This window comes from Homarus americanus, unplaced genomic scaffold (assembly GCF_018991925.1).
Source record: "Homarus americanus isolate GMGI-L3 unplaced genomic scaffold, GMGI_Hamer_2.0 scaffold51476, whole genome shotgun sequence".
Lineage (NCBI taxonomy): Eukaryota > Metazoa > Arthropoda > Malacostraca > Decapoda > Nephropidae > Homarus > Homarus americanus.
In genome coordinates, this window is record NW_024736148.1 from 5,101,681 (window position 1) to 5,119,861 (window position 18,181).

The window sequence follows — 18,181 nt, forward strand, 5'->3', positions numbered from 1 at the left end:
TAGCGAGTTCAAGGCCGGGCTCATACTTTGAGAAGCAAGACTCGACGTCATTGCAAAAATAGAGGTGCCTGATTTACTCAAGAACTGCAGTTACAGGTTAATGAAACTAATATTGCACTAAATGAATAAAACATATGACATTCCCTGAAACTTTCCCTCAGGGGCCCATTATAATACAGTACTGTTGTGTATTTTGAGTGAGATCATCAGGCAGGTTGTACAGCGGTAACACATGTCTCTCTCACCAATACTCATATGTCAAGGGTTCAAATCCTGCCTCGGTCCAGTTACATTTGAGAAGGTTTATCTCCAGTGTGACCCTACCAAGTATCACAGCCTCCTATTTTCTCCTGTACTAACACTGGATAGACCAACCGCCTAAATAGCTAATAAGCTGATAATTGGTGAAATTTACATCAAATTATCATTTAGTAAGAGTGTATGGCTTAGAATAAGATAAACCTTAAAGACAATGATGATATTTTAGATTCATTGTTCATAAACCACAACTTTAGAGAAAGCTCATTGAGTATTAAGGGATTTGATACAATTAGTGAAATAGAGAGATCATTCTCATTTACAGGCATCTTCATTACAGAAACTTTCAGTTTTCATATGCTGACTGGACTACTGTACTTGATCAGAGAGATGAGGACAGTTTAGCTGTTCTGGCACAAGTGAGGGACTACTGTGTACATCAGATTGTACTTAAGTTTATAAATTCCAGAGTTAATGAAGAACCCTTGTTACTTTATATATGATGTTGCTGAATGGCAAAAATCTTTAAAAGAAGTGTAGACAGTCTTAGCATATATGTCACGTTCTGTGCTCGTGATATTTGTACCCTGAAATTTTATTTTAAGCATCCTTATACAGTATAAATAAACACAAGTGTCATGCTCAACTGATGAAATGCTTGAATTAATGAGCTGTACAAGTTTATAAAAAAAAAATCAGTTCATTGAGCTGCAAGGGAAAGTTTTCTCAATAAAAGACACAAGGCACTGGGAGAGGTTTATGGAAACCAGAGATGATATTAGAAAGTGAGAGTTGTGAACTCTTGGAACACTCTGCCATAGAGTGTTGTGATGGCACCGAGTGTGAGCTCTTTCAAGACCAGACTTGATCAACACTGGAGCAGGTTCAGATACATTCAGGAGCCAGTACATGCACATTACTTGTCAACAGTGTATACCAGAGATGTGACCGACCGCCCAAGTGGCTAACGAGCCGATCAGTGGCGAAGAGGATAAAAGTAAAACTAGAGATTAAGAACATTGCAAAGTTCACAGGAAAGTAAGCTGACTAGTGAGAAGATGTATAAAAAAAATAGGAGATAGTTCTTTGAAAAAATTTCCTAGAAATTTTGGAAATAGTGTACTGTACAAATATTCAAAAGGAGGATAATAAATTCAAATTTTAAGAGCTACAGGTGAAGGTGAATGTAAGTTTACATGAACTTTACTTTATAGTGTTATATTTTAGATGGTTCAGATGCAGACAAGAAAAAATTGTTAGCCACAGTTTTCACTCATGTTTTTTTACAAAAGATGATGATGAACAACTGCAGACTTTAAAGTATTCGTATTAAGTTAGAGAAGTGATTCAATCATCCACTTACCTGCAAGGAAGTCAGGAAGTTGTTGTGTGATTTGATTAGATAAAAACCCCAGAGATCTAATGTATATCCAGAATATGAATCTACAGATGTGATTAATGTACAGGGTACCTCTTTGTATTTTTTTTTATAATTCTTTTGATAGTGGAATACAGTACAGTACTTACAGTGCAGTAGAGAGATTGAGATGCCTCATACACGGGATCAAACATACCACCAGACGGGGGGATGGGGGGGGGGTGAAGAGTATTAAGAGTGAGTATGAATAAATACACACACACACACACACACACACACACACACACACACACACACACACACACACACACACATCAACAAAGTGAACTGAGAACTGAGGCTTATTAGATCATTTGTATGTTTGGACCATTAAACATAGGCACTGGGTTTGGTCTTGAAGCATGAAACTCTGGGTCTGAGTTTAAGGATTAGTTTTACCTATATTTTTGCATGTATCATAATTAGTTTCAAGGTTTTATCAGACCTTTGGAGTTTAATGTAGTAAGTTTAAGTAGGAACCATACGATGAATGGCTGATCTCGGCCACCATGAAACTACTGAAGATGGAGCCACATGTACACCATCAAAGACATATGACATAGTACAGTAAATTAGAATTCCTGGTAAATGTCATTCATGTTTTATACCATCAGTTTAGTGCCATTGAGCAAACGTTATTGATTTTTAAAGCAAATATATGGCTTAAATTCAACTCATTTGAAATAAGTATAATATCATGAACTAACACTGTACGGGTATTTGTTTTATTGTCCGTACACTGGAATTTAAACCACACACCGTCAGAAACTTATGATACCGGGGTACATAAAAGCTACAGCACATCATATACTCATATATGCATTCACAGAGTGGCGGATATCTGAAGAAAATAAAATCTGCAAAAATGATAGTGACCAACAATTGTCATCTCATGAGTGACGAAGATAATTTGTACTGGAGTACACAAACAATGAAATTTGATTTTCAAGTTGATTAGGTATTAATTATCTTGAGCAAAAATGGAGGAAACAAACCTGACTGATATGGATTTGGATACGAAGATTCAGCTGCTCCTGTGGTCTGTTATAAACTATTGGAGGCCTAAGTTTGAGAACTGTCTGTACAAGAAAACCATTAAGGACTGTTAATGCTTGCTTGGTCTTCTACACAGTACCTTCCAGGATATAGATGAATATGGTGTCATCATCCCAAAGAGAATGTTTGTGCACCTGTACATGGAGTATTGTGTCCAGGGGTAGTCACCACACTTGAAGAAAAACAAAAAGTATGTCACTATGCTGGCTCCCATATGATTATACAACAATAAGTTGATAGACAGGGAGAGAAGAGACTGCAGTGACATATGTTTCAGATTCTGAAAGAGGAAGCACACCTCAATGGCCTCCAGGAAACTTGCTCTCTCCCTCTACAAGCCAATACTTCCATTGAACCTTGTAAAATATGCTTTATATATTGAGCTGCGGAGTCTTGGAACAACCCTTAATCTTGTGTTTAGATCAAGATTTATTGAAAACTTTAAGAAAAGATTTGATCCTTACATGAGGGCAGTAGACCAGGAGGTGGGAAATGATATCTACTGTGATAATTACTGTAATGCAAATCTGAACAGCTTATTAGTACTGTACTGGACATCATTTGATATGAGAAAGCCATTAAGAAATTATAATATGAGAGATACAGTAAGAATTGATACTGTAAATGAGAAAGCCTTTAAAAACTATGTGTACAGCCGTCATAAACTGATGATGAGGTTTTCGGCTTAAACCTTAGAACATAAGCATCATACTAACAAGAGATGAAGTGACTATGTAGTGAGAATGAATGGAAATGATTTAGATTTTCCTCTGAGTTTGTTATACTGTACTTCAACCAATAACTAAAAATGATGACCCTCCCTCCCTCATTAGCATGACAATTAAGCACTGCTGTTTCAGTGTGCATTAAATTTTGCATGAGTCATTTATTTTATATATTTTTAGTATATTTTCCACACGACTGGAAATTCACTGACATATTCCCCTGAGTATTAATCTTATTTTGCTTGACTGAAGCATTTATGTTCTAATATAGATATAGTTTGATTTCACAATTAATGTAATCCATTTATTTAAAGGTGATGCCTTGTATAAATTGTATATGAATTATATGCTTGATGGTGTTATATCAACATCTCATCCCCCAACATAACTTGTCTATGAGAAAAAACTAATTATTTGTATGGTTACCAAACTGGTGTAAGAAGAATAGGTATGACACAGGTTTTTTTCTCATAATATTTTACAAATTTATGATATTTTCTTATCAAAGTAAATACCTGTACAGTACAGTACCTGTGTAAGATACCAGTAGAAACAGGTAACATTATCTAGATCATAGAGCAGTAAGTAGTCACACAGGAGCTGATGATCACAAACTATTGCCTCACACATCAGTCAGAGTATGTAAGCGCTGCCAGTATTGTCCCTCAGCGCAGTATGATGTAACTGATTATGATTATAATATAATATTTTTAATACGTGTATACTTTTTAACTCTTTCCCAAGCACCTGTACTATTTTTTTTTATAAAAGAGAAAATATATTCAGTTGTAAATGAAAGTACAAGGGTGTTTCAGAGCAGTTTATGTTATCTGTACTGTAATAAAGGTTCATGTTTATACACAAGTGCAGTGCTCCCAGTCAATAATTAGCCAGCCAAGGAAGTGATCGGTGGAGATTAGAATATCCTAGACTTACCTGAGAGGATTGCAGGAGTTTCATACAGCTTTTTATCAAAATTTATTTGTACAAGAAATATGGTTCGTACAGTAAAACCCTCATAATCCAAAATAACGGGGACTCTAGCCCTTTCGAATTATGAGATTTTACAAAATATGAGGGACACCTTCTCTCAAAGGGGAAAAAAAGCCGTTTTTTTTTTTCTAAAAACCAGTTTTTGTGATGTAGCTCATTTAGGTGCTTGGTCCATGGTTATCAAATATATTGGCTCAAACTTCGGGCAATGATAGAAAAACAAGGGGAAAAATGCTTGCGCGTTAGACCGTAGATATACGCTCCATGACTGACCAACACGAACTAACTGTAACTAACATGTGTGAAACGTAAAGTAATACTTTTGTACTCTGAGGTGGGTGATCGGTGGTCACACCCTGTGGCGACGTGTGCGTCATTCCTAAATGTCTCTCGTAATCTAAAATTTTCCTAATATTACGAAAGTTGTAATATATATATCTAAATGTTTCAAAATGTCTCATATTTGGAAATTTTATGAAATACGTACTGTACTGTATTACAAAATTTTGAATATATATTTCATAAAAGCAAAGCATTACGAATTATGTGTGATTTCTAATTAGAGGGTACGAATTATGGTGCATTTACTGTACTGTACAGTAAGTCCTCGCTTAACGTCGGGGTTATGTTCCTAAAAACTCGACATTATACAAAACGACGTTAAGTGGATCAATTTTCCCCATAAGAAATAGATAAAATACGGGAGTCACGTTCCTGAGCCTCTCTTTGCCCCATGAAATACATTACATATACAGTACAGAAAATCATTGCCATTTCTATAGAAAATAGTGCATACATATAGAACTACTAAGTTTGTATTGGTACTCACCGATGGGCAGAGGTGGTAGAGCGAGTGTGTGGTGGGTAGTGAAGCGGAGGAGGCGGGAGGGGAGGAGTATGGAGGGAGGGGAGGAGGAGGGTAGGAACGGAGGAGGGCGGGAGAGGAGGAGGGTGGTGAATCACTGAGACTCTGCGCCGAGCCAAGAGAGAGTAGCGGGGCCAGACGAGAGAGGGTGATGTGCCATAGAAAGTAGTCCGTGACGACGCAAAACGACGTAGTATCGGATCACCGGAACGTTAAAAGAATTTTTGGTCTCTAAAGTTTAGCGACGTATTACCGAAGCAACGTTAAGCGGGACGACGGCAAGCGCGGACTTACCGTTGTGATTTTTTTTAATACCATTATCCTCATTACATATTGGATAGCAATTACTGTATGATTTTCAACCACTTAAATAGTTATTGTTTTAATGCATAGTACAGTGGAGTCTTGATAATTTGCAAAATACAAATTTATGTTGTTAAATTTGCTGGTACTGTATTATCTCGTTTTAAATTTTGTGGATTCAAAATTCGTGGCCGAGAGCCGGCTGCGGCAGTGTTCACTGGGTATTTACATAAGAAACCGTAAAAGTTGTGAAAATATCATTTAATTACTCTAATTTGACTTAGAAATAAAGAAAATATAATATAAAACTATAAAATAAGAAAAATGAGAAGTACCTGTAGTAAGTGGGAGGTAGGGTGGTTGCGTGGTGGACTGAGCGATCCCTTCCTCCCACCTCCCTTCCCAAGCCTTATGCTCCCCACATACCTCATTAATACAACATTATGCAATTTCACCATAATTCCCTTATACAGTAAGTGTATGTAGGTTCATTTGGTGCTGGGTTGATAAAACATTATCATAAAGTACGCTAATAAATTTTCACACAAAAAATCCCACACTCGACCCCAAATGAGTTATTGTGTGGTATTAAATTCCTGGTTCTTTGTTGACATAGTGCAGTCTCAGCCAGCTTGGCACCTTCCTGTTTTGATGTTGGTGTACTGGTGTAACCCACACGAAATTATGAAAAGGGAAGGAGCTTTTTATATACTGAACTGGAGTCATCTCGAACTACATTTTGTACAATATCTATTTGTTACTGTATTTCTTTCTGATTTATAAATGATGTTTAGTATTTATTAAAGCAGTTTATGGGTATTTCTTGGCCTCTGAAATCAAACTAATTATTTCCATTTAAATCAAGGTATGACTTGCAATTTGATAATTCACAATGTCTTCTGGTCACCAAACCTGCAAATTATCAAGACTCCACTGTATTTAGACACTTCATTTGCTAAGGTCATAGTTTCTACACTAGACAACAACTGTCAAAAGTCATGACAAATTTAAACACCCAGCAAAATTTTCATGGAGTGAAGTAGGATCATTAGGGAGGTTAATTATTATTTGTTATACATTTATCACCATTTTTAATAGTATAGGAAAGAAATAAAATAAACATGAATAACATTTATGCATAGACTGAACTTTAAGGTCTTTCATATTGTACTGAGTCACTTCAACTGTCTTCTGGGCTGGAATAAGATCTGCATGTACTGTATATGATGATAAACATTATAAACTTGACACTGATAAATCTATTAAGTATATCTGTACAGTATTCATAGTAGCTGTTGTGTCCTCTCTTATAATTAACTGCAGTAGGTAAGTCATGGGCTCCTTGATCACCAGCCTCTTCAGTTCATCTCCCTAAATAGTTAGTAAAATCTCTAACTCTGTATACAGCATTGACCTTATTTAATACATGAGAAAGAAAGATTTGATAATTACAGGACACAGAGAACATCGCCAGGTAAAAGTCTGGCTCTTCTCTGTTGTAGATACTGTTTAGAGCTAGAACATTTTGTTATCCTTTTACTGGTCTTAAAATCTATTTTATGAACCTAGCAATTTTTAAGCCATTTCCCATAATTAGTGTGATGGCAACCTTCAAGTGAGAAGGGGATAGCTTAGCCTGGGTTATTGACGTACCTGTACCATCTAGTGGCTGGTTCAGTGCACAGCCCACACCATCATCTCTGCCTTGTAATGGAATTGAACATTGTGTATTTTGTGTTAAGAAGCCAGGGCACTACCAGCTGTACTGTATATAGTTCAGTTGAAGACAAATTTGTGCTTCATAAACAAATTTGATTAAGGTTTCATTTACAGCTTTTCTCAAAGGAATGAATTTTCAGGGTCGACTGCAACTCCTGTCCCAACTGAATATCCAAGTACTCCCCCATCACCTCCTCAGCAATTTAGATCATTGCCAAGGCCAGCTCGTCGTGAACAATATCCGGGTGGTGGCATGCCCGGAGGCCAAAGGGCTGCAACTCTCCACCGCCCAGCGCGGGTACGTTTCCAGCTTGAGTAAGGGTCGCCTCGCTTCTTGTTCGCTTTGGTGCAGAAGTGAACCCAGGAGTCTTGCTAGTGTATGTACTTACTTACACAAAATATATATATAAAGTACAGGGTATTATTGATATGAGTAATGTTTTTATAAATTTTTATCATATTTTGTAACTTAGAATTCTAATATTCTCCTGATTGTCATTTTTTTTTTTTTTATAAGAACAGATTTTTTAATGTCAAAAGCTATAATTCCTTATGATCTTCAGCATACTCCTGGATCCACAACTGTATTGGCTTTGCTTTACTATGTCGAGTGCACAATGATTTTTACCTGCATCAAGCTCATGCTTTTTGTGTACTGTATTTGCTGAAATGCTACCTAGGAGTGTTTTTGTGGGGGTGGTAAGAAGCTTTGTGCATTCGTCTTTCTGTGGAATTAGAACCTTGCCATTGTAGTCAAAATATTTATATATGTGTTATTGTATAAAATATTTCTTAGTCATGGTTCCATGAAAGTCAGTCTAAATATATATTTTTTTGCATCTATGTACTGTATCTTCATTTCACACTATATTTTACAAACTAGTTAAACTACATAAATTGATGTTTTATAACACATACAGTTAAACTTCGATAATTCACTGCTAATCCAGAGGGGATGTGTATAACTGAGGCACTTATCTTTTTTTTTTTTTTACATATATTGTACAAACTTTCTCCTGCTATGAAGCAGGGTGGCTGGACAGTAGCTGATCTGATTCTTAGCCATCACCAACTAATGGGTTACACAACCCACTTGGTGGGATGCTAATCCACCGAAAGAGATGTTCTGCCATCAGCAAGCTCGCCTAAAAGTGCACATCTTTTGTCGCTGAGTGCACAGAGACTAGTGTACAAAGATGGAACCCACTCATCTCATCCAGTTGGGAATCAAACTTGTGATCATATACTTGTGAGGCAAATGCTCTAACAACTGAACTACAAAACTATTTCTTTTCTATTTATCTGTTTATATTCTTGGTGCTTCATACCCTATGGAAACTCCCCATAATGAGGTAACAGTACTGCCCTAGCCTGTTTTCGTTCACTTATAACATGACATAACCTCTTCCCTGTGTATCCCCTCTCCCTTCCCTTACAGGATGTTGCTGCCTTTGTTACTCCTTCACCTCTTGTACCACATTGTCATTAACTGACTTTACCTTTGTTATTATCTGTCCTTCTCTCAGCATGACCAAACTACATTAAGGTAATTCTCCCATTACCCTATATACTGTGGTTTCATGATGTTAAGAGTTTGTTGATAGACTGTTTCATAAAATGCACACCAGAAGATTTTTTGTCCCTCTCTCAGGTGAAGGAATCATAACAATCAATGAAGACTGGGTGACAAGGACCAGTCAAATGACCGCCAAAGTCTCCGGACTTGATACCTTTTGATTTCTTCCTATGGGGTCACTTGAATGGTGCTTGGATGATCTTGATAGATGATAAAATCAGGTGACCCAGAGGAAGATATCAAGAGGTGTGAAGTCTGGTGACTTCAGTGGCAATTTGATTGGTTCTCGTCACCTAATTTTTATTGATTTGTAAAGATTCCTCCACCTGAAAAAGAAAACATGCATTTTCTTATGGTGTACACCTCATGAGACACCATGTACAATAGGGAAGTGAGGCTCTGCTGCCCTGTATTGATGTTTTACCAGTGTGAGGGCTTAAGCAATCTTAGATTAAGTATAGTCACTCCAGTATATATATTTAAGAACTGCCATTAGTGCTGTGCTGAGTTAAACGTGAAAAAGGATGTGGTTGAATCCTAGGGACAAATACACTCAAATAGAGAGGCTAGTGAGCTATGGTAGTCTTTGTCACGCCTCAACACAATACTGTACTAAGAATACAGTGCAGTATATAATTCAAGTTTTTATTATGTCAGGTTTCATATAGGTTTCATCATCAAAATCACATTTAAAAAAAATCAGAGAAATCACCACTGAATTTTCCTTACATTCTTAAATTTTAAAACCTTATACATATTTATTATCTAATTATATACGGTACTGTATAAAAAAAAGTTTAATTTGATTAAAATGGTAAGTGCTCATGTGAAAATTAATTTTCTTTGCAAATGCTGCAGTACACCAGACTTAAGTTCAATAACTATTCTATGAATTCTGGAGACCTTCATAGATTCTCAGGTATTGTACAAAAAATGCTGATTTTTTATAATTAAGATACTGTACTTGCTGAAATCTGGAGAGCATCCAAATACTCTGTATATTCTTGAAAATTTTAAATACACCTGTATTGTGGTACTGTACTAACATATTATACTGTACTGTGGTGCATATAATCCAGCACACTGATCCCTATTTACTGAGTACTGTACTGTACTGTACTGTACTGTACTGTACTGTACACTGTATCTTAGAACTCATTAACAGCTCTAATAGTTTACATAGTAAATGGGCAGTTGTTTTATATCTTGCAGTTTAATATATTATATAAAAAATAGTATTTCAGTGGCAGTCAGTTTCTGGGTTGACTAATTATTGTAATCTACAGAAGTCTGCTATGAACACTTTCCAAGTTAGGTATATGATGGTTTAGCAGTCTGGGTTATTATAACTACATATACAGTACAGTAGTACTGTACTGTAAATGAAGAAAAATAATGGATGAAAGAATGCAGAAACAAACTTCTAGGATGCAGACATTTTCATGTTTATTTGGTGCATAGTCACTACGACACAGTTTGATGAAGCAGTGTTACATTGCATATTGTAAGGTTCAGCTGTAATAGGATGATTTTGTAACAGTTTTATGGCTAGACTCATTAAATATGTGTAAGTAACATTATATAATGATAGACAGTAAGCCCACAGTTTCCATAGGTGTTCCGTGCCTGCAGAATTATGTGGATATCAAATCAACAAAAATAGATATGAGTAACCCAAGGAAGAAAATGGATTGGGTTTTGGGCCCTACAGTCCACTAGGTTTACCAATAAGGAAAGCTTACTACCATATTATTGTAAATGTTTTGAACTTCGGATCCTTAGTGTCAGGTGTGTATTCAATCAAGGTGGAGGTTCAAAGGGGGTAACTGCCCGAGGGGTCCATGGAGGCAGAAATATCTTTTCTCATTGTTGGCTCATAGTGAATGTCTGTCACATGGAATTTAAAATCAGCTTCAACACAAGACAATCAGTGAGGACCAGGGATGGAGTGAATATGAATATTTCTAATTTCTAGGAATACAAATACAAAAGCATTGTCACTTGGAATGCAAATACTTTTTGAAAGTATTCATGAATGCATTCGTGAATATTTTGGGTTAAAAAACTATTTTTTTATTGCTATAAGTATGGTATGTAGTGGTAATTGATTTTATGATTGATATTCAATATACCAAACCTGTCCTGTGTAGATACTGTATATTTATTTATACTTTCCTGGTACAGGTAGTTAGAAACTACTTATCATCATTAGTTATTATACTAAACCTACTCTACACTCCTAGACAGGCTGCAGGCAGCCAGTGTTGCTGCCATTTAGCAATTAAAAAATCTAAGTATACAGTACATACATAGTACATGTTTGGCACACACAGTGATGACAGTTGAGAGTTGCATGCTATTTACTAACAGTCTGTTTCAATATTTAATTCACTGTACAGTATATATAGCTTCTCGGGTGACTCGGGGCATGGATTTAATAAGCAGATTGTACATCCAAAAAACTCTCTGTCTTCGTTCATCCAAAATAAATTCACCAGCCAAGTGTATGGTTATTTCTATCAATAAAGCTTTTATTATTCATCAGATTATCCTACAAATATGAATACTTTGCCCAAGGATTCGAATAGGAATGCACATATTGTATACAGTACTTGGATTTCTAAAAGTAATGTACTTACTGAATTTAAATACAAATACCTTGAAATGTTGAATTCGAATGCATTTGAATACAAATACTTCATCAATGATAAGAACCATAATGGAAATTAGTCTCTTGACTTTTTGTGTTATCCTTGTAGGTATATTATATGCACTGTACTGTACATTACGATATTTTTTTTTTTTTTTTGGCCACAGTTTACTGGCCATTCGGGCCTTCAGTCTCGTGTTGTTGCATGTTGCACCTCCATAGAACTTGTCTTCTCATCACATTTTTACGTGTGTTTTCCTGTATCTACGCTGTGATATCATTAAATTGGTCTTTAGAAGTGGAAGTGATTTGGGTAAAGGTTCTGTGAAGGGCCAAAAGCATAACTGTCTTATGAAATGGAGTAAGATACAGGATAGTTAAGCTGAGCCACACTGCATGGTTTGGTCAATAAGGCACATGAGGGCCCTAACCCCACCACAAACAACCTCCACACACTACTTTACCTCACCTCAATTTTACCTGCCTGCCTCTCTCACTGCTCATCAATTTTTGAGAAGTCTAGCTTTTTTGGACTGACTTTCTAATCAGTTACTCAGAAAACAGTTTTTAATGTATGTTTAAAAAAAAAAAAAAATATATATATATATATATATACATACAGTATAGTATATGTACAGTATATATATATATATATATATATATATATATATATATATATATATATATATATATATATATATATATATATATATATATATATATATATATATATATATATATATATATATATATATATATATATATATATATATATATATATATATACTTTCACATATACTTGATCTACTGTATAACTGCGATGTGCATTATTGCCATTAACAAAAATTTGACCATTTTATACCGTGGGTCTCTATCAATAAAAAAAATTTCACCCCACAAACTCAGGTGGCTGGATGATCTTGACAGCCAGGTATCCAATGAGCATTAGTTGGTGTACCAATATGGTGACCATTTTTCACTTTGTTTTGCGACATGTCATTTCTGAGTCACCGATGCTACATTTGTTTATGTTCATACCATTGGATTTGGTATAAATTTACTTGTTGATTAAACACCTTCTGTAATTGCGTAAACATGCGTTACTCACTTAAAATTCACTTCTAACACGCCACTTAACCTAACTCAGGCAGACCGCCTCACCCAGCAACTTAGCAAACCCACCAATCAGAGAGCATGCTGAATCGTGAGCCAACACAACCCTAAGGGAGCAGCACTGAATTCAACATCATCTGTATCCACTCGGCACGTTTTAGGTTGGTTTTTGCCCCAAGCAGGAATACTATATAGTATTTAATATTTAACTACAAAAACGTATGTAATGAGATATTAGATATTCCCACTTATTGGCTCTTTGTATGAAAGAAACTTGGGCATTAGCTATTAGACCATTGGAAGAATGCACTGAGCTGGGTCCACAGGGGCAGCTCCACACCCACCACCACCACCACCACTACTACTACAATAAAATATGGACTGTCTTAGAAAATCTACTCTCCCTCAATCCTTGGTAGCCAATGTACGATGTGGGAGATGTAATGTCATCGTGTCTGATGTGGAGCTAATGATGATTTGTACAGTGTTTTCCTTATTCCTGTTTTCATTGAAGTAGTTCTACTTTTAATTAATATTTTCAACAATCATGATATATTGTGTTAACATTGAAGGAGGAGGGGTGGTGTGGTGTGGTGAATGAGGTGAGGTGAGGAGGCCAGTCATAAAGGTTGTATCTGACAGTCGCCCTCTTAGGGCCAGTGTGAGGTAAATGTCACTATGCCATGCATTGTGTCCAGTGTCTGATGTGAAGCTGATGATACTTTTCATTATCCATTATACTGGGTACCTGTAGTTCTACTTTACATTGATTTACAATTAAAAAAAGATGTACACTGTTTATATTCCATTTTCTAATCTGCTATAACTTGTAGTATAGAGAATTTTCCAGTGGAAATGAAATTACCTATACATTATTACATGCCAATAACCCCTCATATCAATTGTGGCATAGTGAGGGTTCGCATAGAGATAGAAATTATGATCTAAATCACTGATATTGGATTCATGGACAATAAACTCATCAAAAACAATGGGGGATTAAGCATTCTATCCACTGGAAAAGATAAAGTAGATAAAATTGGTTTGACCTGGAGGCTGAAAATCAAGGGTGTAATGTTTAATGAATTTAGGTCTAATATTTCCAAACTTAAACTGTATTTTGAAGTACTGTACAGGGTACTGTATTTTTCACCACCTATTAGATGAATTCACAAGACCTGAACAAGTGTAGTTTTGTCATTATGATTCTGTACAATTTGACAGTTGTCACCATAATAAAGAATGTGACCAGTGTATAATGCAGCCCATATACTCACATACCCTGCCAATTGTAACACATGATGACTGTAAGAAACACTGTTGGGTGCAAGATGTTGCAGTTTCTCCCTATTTTTATTTTATTACTTGAAAGGCAGTTTAGATATTAGATGGAAGAAATTTTCCTTAAAGAAGTATAACATCATTAGGTGATGTATTAGACATAATGAATTGCTGGTTGATCCAGCAGGTCTGCCCACCACACAGATGTGTAGAAAGAGATTATGAGGTCCGTGTTTTGTATATATGCCTTACGGGTATGTCTTCACCTTTCTCTGTACAGTACTTCTGCTTCTTACATACCAACTTTCTGTTTTTTCTGTGCCTCGTTTACCTTTTTATTCCATCATACACAGCTGCATCCCATGCCTTCTATATTCTTCATCACACAATCTACGCTGTCCTCCACCCTCAGAAAGTACCTCATTAACCTTCCTCCACCCCCAGACAGTACCTCATTAACCTTCCTCCACCCCCAGACAGTACCTCATTAACCTTCCTCCACCCCCAGACAGTACCTCATTAACCTTCCTCCACCCTCAGATAGTGCCTCATTTACACTTTTCTATCCCCCCACTGGAGGTGGCCATGCCAAGGGAAGGAGGCCAGTAACCTGTGTAGGATCCCTCCATTGCTGATGATAATTTTGTCAAGGGCTATTTTGAAACTCGATGCTGTTTTTGATTCTACAGCTTGGGCTGGTAGACTGTTCCATATGTATACCATTACCACCACTGCTTGGGCTGGTAAACCATTCTGTAGGTCTACCAGCCTCTGTGTGAAAAAATATTTCCTTATATTCATTCTGCATGCCAACTTGGCAAGCTTGTAATAATGTCCTTTTGTGTTGATGGTGCGCGATGTCCCAAAGAAATGTCCTGGGTTCTCATTTTCCATCTGTTTAAGGATTTTTAATGTTTCAATGAGATCTGCCCTATTGTGCCTTGTCTGAATTGTTAATAGTCCTAAGGCCCTCAGTCGACTTGCATAATTGAGATGACGTAGTTCTGAAATCATCTTAGTCATTCATTGTTGCATCTTTTCTGGAGATTTTAGATCCTTCTGGAGGTGGGGTTTCCATGCCTGTATACAGTTATACAGACTGGGACGTGCTTGAGATTTGTACAGTTAAAGGAGCATTTTTTTATCTTTGTATTCAAAGGTACACTTTATAATTCCTAAATCTTGATTTGCTTTTCTCACTTCTGCCCCCACTTGTTGCACTGCCTTCAGTGAATGATCTGTCACAACGCCAAGATCTTTCTCCTTATCGACAGTAGCCAGGAAAGTGTTATTAACCAAATAGTTGTGACTAGGGTTGTTGAATCTTAAATGTAGGGTCTTGCCCAGTATTTGCCAACAGTGCGTGACAGAGACGTGACCGATCGCCCGGGTGGCTAGCGAGCCGATCTTTTGGTGAAGAGGATAAATGAAAAGGAAAACTGCTCAGAGACGTGACCGATCGCCCAAGCGGCTAAAGAGCCGATCAGTGGTGAAGAGGATAAAAAAGAAAAAAAATTTATAAGAGCATATGCCAGTTTCGAGTCCATTTGAACAGCTCATGCAGGTCTTTCTGCATTGTTGCGACATCATCTTGACAATGTGGACCAATATATTTTCATATACTGTTTGTCTTTTATGTAGATCATAGACAATGTGGGTCCAAGATAGAACCTTGTGGTACTTCACTGAGAACATTTTTCCATTCAGAGTGTACTCTTTTTATTGCCACTCTTTGTTGCCTGTCTTTGAACCAGTTTTTAGTCCATGTTAAAATCTTAAAGGCTAGTTGTGCATGTGGGACTTTGTCAAGCGCCTTGGAGAAATCCATTTACAACACATCCACTGGTAAGCCTTGGTCCATGTAGTCTGTTTCTGTTTCAGACGTGAGTAATTTTGTCAGACAGGATTTTCTTTTTATGAGACCGTGTTGTGATGCGTTAATAAGACTGTGTTCCGTCAGGTATTGGTTGACGGCGTCCCTCAGAAATTTCTCAAGAAGAATTTGCATATACTGTATGTGATGTTAAGTTCTCTGCTGTATTTTTCCTACCTTTATTATATACTGGGGTGACAGTATACAATTTCCAACCTTTAGATACTTTACCTTGATCTAGGGATTTCCTGGATAAGAGTGAGTGGGGTGCAAATCTCATTTGCTACCTCCTTTCTCACCCTGGTCTGTGCTCTGTCCATTCCAGGGGCTTTGAATTCTTTCAGGCTGGCTACTTTCCTTTTGATGATATTGTCTGTAATTATTATCTCTCTTAATTCATTTTCCGAACTATACACTCTATTAGGTACTGTCATGTTATCAATTGTCTCTCGTGTGAATACTGATGCAAAGTATTCATTTACCCTAAGGTATCAGCTGTTGTTCTGTAATTAAATACCAGGTAGCGACGTGTCCTCCTAATATTACTTATTAAGTAATTATTAGATGTTTTAATTGCCTGTATGTTGGCCTGGCGAATTGGCTAGGAATTAACATACCTAGGTAGCATTGCTGAGCGTCGCATTCGAGCTATATCACAAAAACCGGTTTTTAGAAAAAAACGGCTTTTTCTGTCATTCTCGAGGGCCATTTTGTTTTTGTTCTTTAGAGGGTCGACAGTATCCTTGGCTTTCATTTTTTTGTCATATACATAAAGGGACTTGGGATTTTAATATTTGGGCCTAATTTCATCACAAAATGTTGTTTTGGTGATTTATTTTTCTGATTGGCCAAATTTAGGGCTCTTTTGTACACTACATAATCTTCATGCTGCCTTGTGCTTTGGTATTTCTTCCACATGAGGTATTTTCTCTTGCAAGCTTTCCTAGATCTGTGATTCATCCATCTGTTTTCCTGAGTATATGAGTACATTTCTCTTCTGTTAACTCTAGGATTTCCATGAAGTTTTGCATTGATTCATATTTGGCTGCCTCCTCTCTACTGATTTCCTCAGTTAATTCTCTGGAGTTGTCTCTCATGAGCTGGTAATCTCCCTGGGTAAAGTCATAGTATTCCTTCTCAATAACTTTCTCTCGACTATCAAAAATTTTATTCTATCTCAGTACTGTATGTAGTGGTCCCTGGTCGGAGTAGGTTTCTCCCCGATGTAGACCTTGTCTACCATAGTCTCCTTATTCATCAAGAACTAATTCTAGAATGTTATCTCCCCTCATGGGTTCTGACATATGTTGTGTGAGGAATGAGTCTTGAATGAGATCAAGGAATTCTCCCTTTTCTTGTGTGGTAAGATTCAGCCAGTCTATTGTCTCATGATTAAAATCTCCCATGATGAGGGCTTGTGCTCGAAATGCTGTCTGAATGATTATGGAGATCTGCAGCTGAGTCAGCCCCATAGCACACACCTACTGTCAGCTTGATTTTGTTTTGAGCTATCAAATCGCATCAAATTTGTTCGGATGGTCCTACAGTCAGTTCTGCTATAACGCGATAGTTGTGTTCTTGTAAAACATCGTGTTATAGAAATTCGCGTAATAGAAATAACAGGGCTTATGGAGAAAATAGGGTTAGGTGCAGATTACTACTCGAAATCGAAAAAAATTTAGTAGTTAGCCTAACACAAAGGATAGCACAGTCTAAATAAATATTACATTCATATCTAATAATGAAATCATACAGTAAATGTAACACTTTACCTTGAAAAAATATGAATATAACTTGATGGGGGAGAAGGGTGATTTTGAGGTAGATAACATCGAGCTTCTCTTCAGGGGTTATAGCCTTTCTTTTACGATCATCACCGGGAATGCGATCACCAGAACGCTTCTTGAAGATATTCTTCTTTACCATATTCACAGTTAATACCACAAAATTGGAGAAATAGTAAGCAAAAATCGCGTTACAGCAAACAAGCATTCGCGTTATACATATATCGTTCCTCTATTCATAAATCGCGTTAGAGCCAATTCGCGTTGTCAAATCACGCGTTATAGCAGAACTCACTGTATTTCATTTAGCTTGTCATTAATGGTTGCTGTCAAGTGTTCCTTGACATACAGTAGTACACCACCACTTCTTGTGGCCTTGTCTTTTCTAAATGGTGGATGATTTCCTGTGACACATCTTCTCGACCTCAGGACTCTCTAATTCTAATGATATCTGGTTGTTGTGTCTCCATATATGTTCTCAATACATCAGTTTTACTAACTAGACTTCTTGCATTTTGTACCAACACTTGATTGGCCCTGTTTCTAGAACTCCTTTTTGAAGACTGTG

The 18,181-nt window shown here is 36.8% G+C and overlaps 1 protein-coding gene across 1 annotated transcript in view; it reads left to right on the plus strand.

Moving 5' to 3' along the window:
• Window positions 1-18,181, plus strand: part of LOC121871988 (solute carrier family 35 member F1-like) — a 68,898-nt gene that overhangs the window by 41,248 nt on the left and 9,469 nt on the right. The window contains exon 9 of the mRNA XM_042374608.1: window positions 7,477-7,634. Coding sequence (XP_042230542.1) covers window positions 7,477-7,634 — 158 coding nt within the window. The remainder of the gene's footprint in view (window positions 1-7,476; window positions 7,635-18,181) is intronic.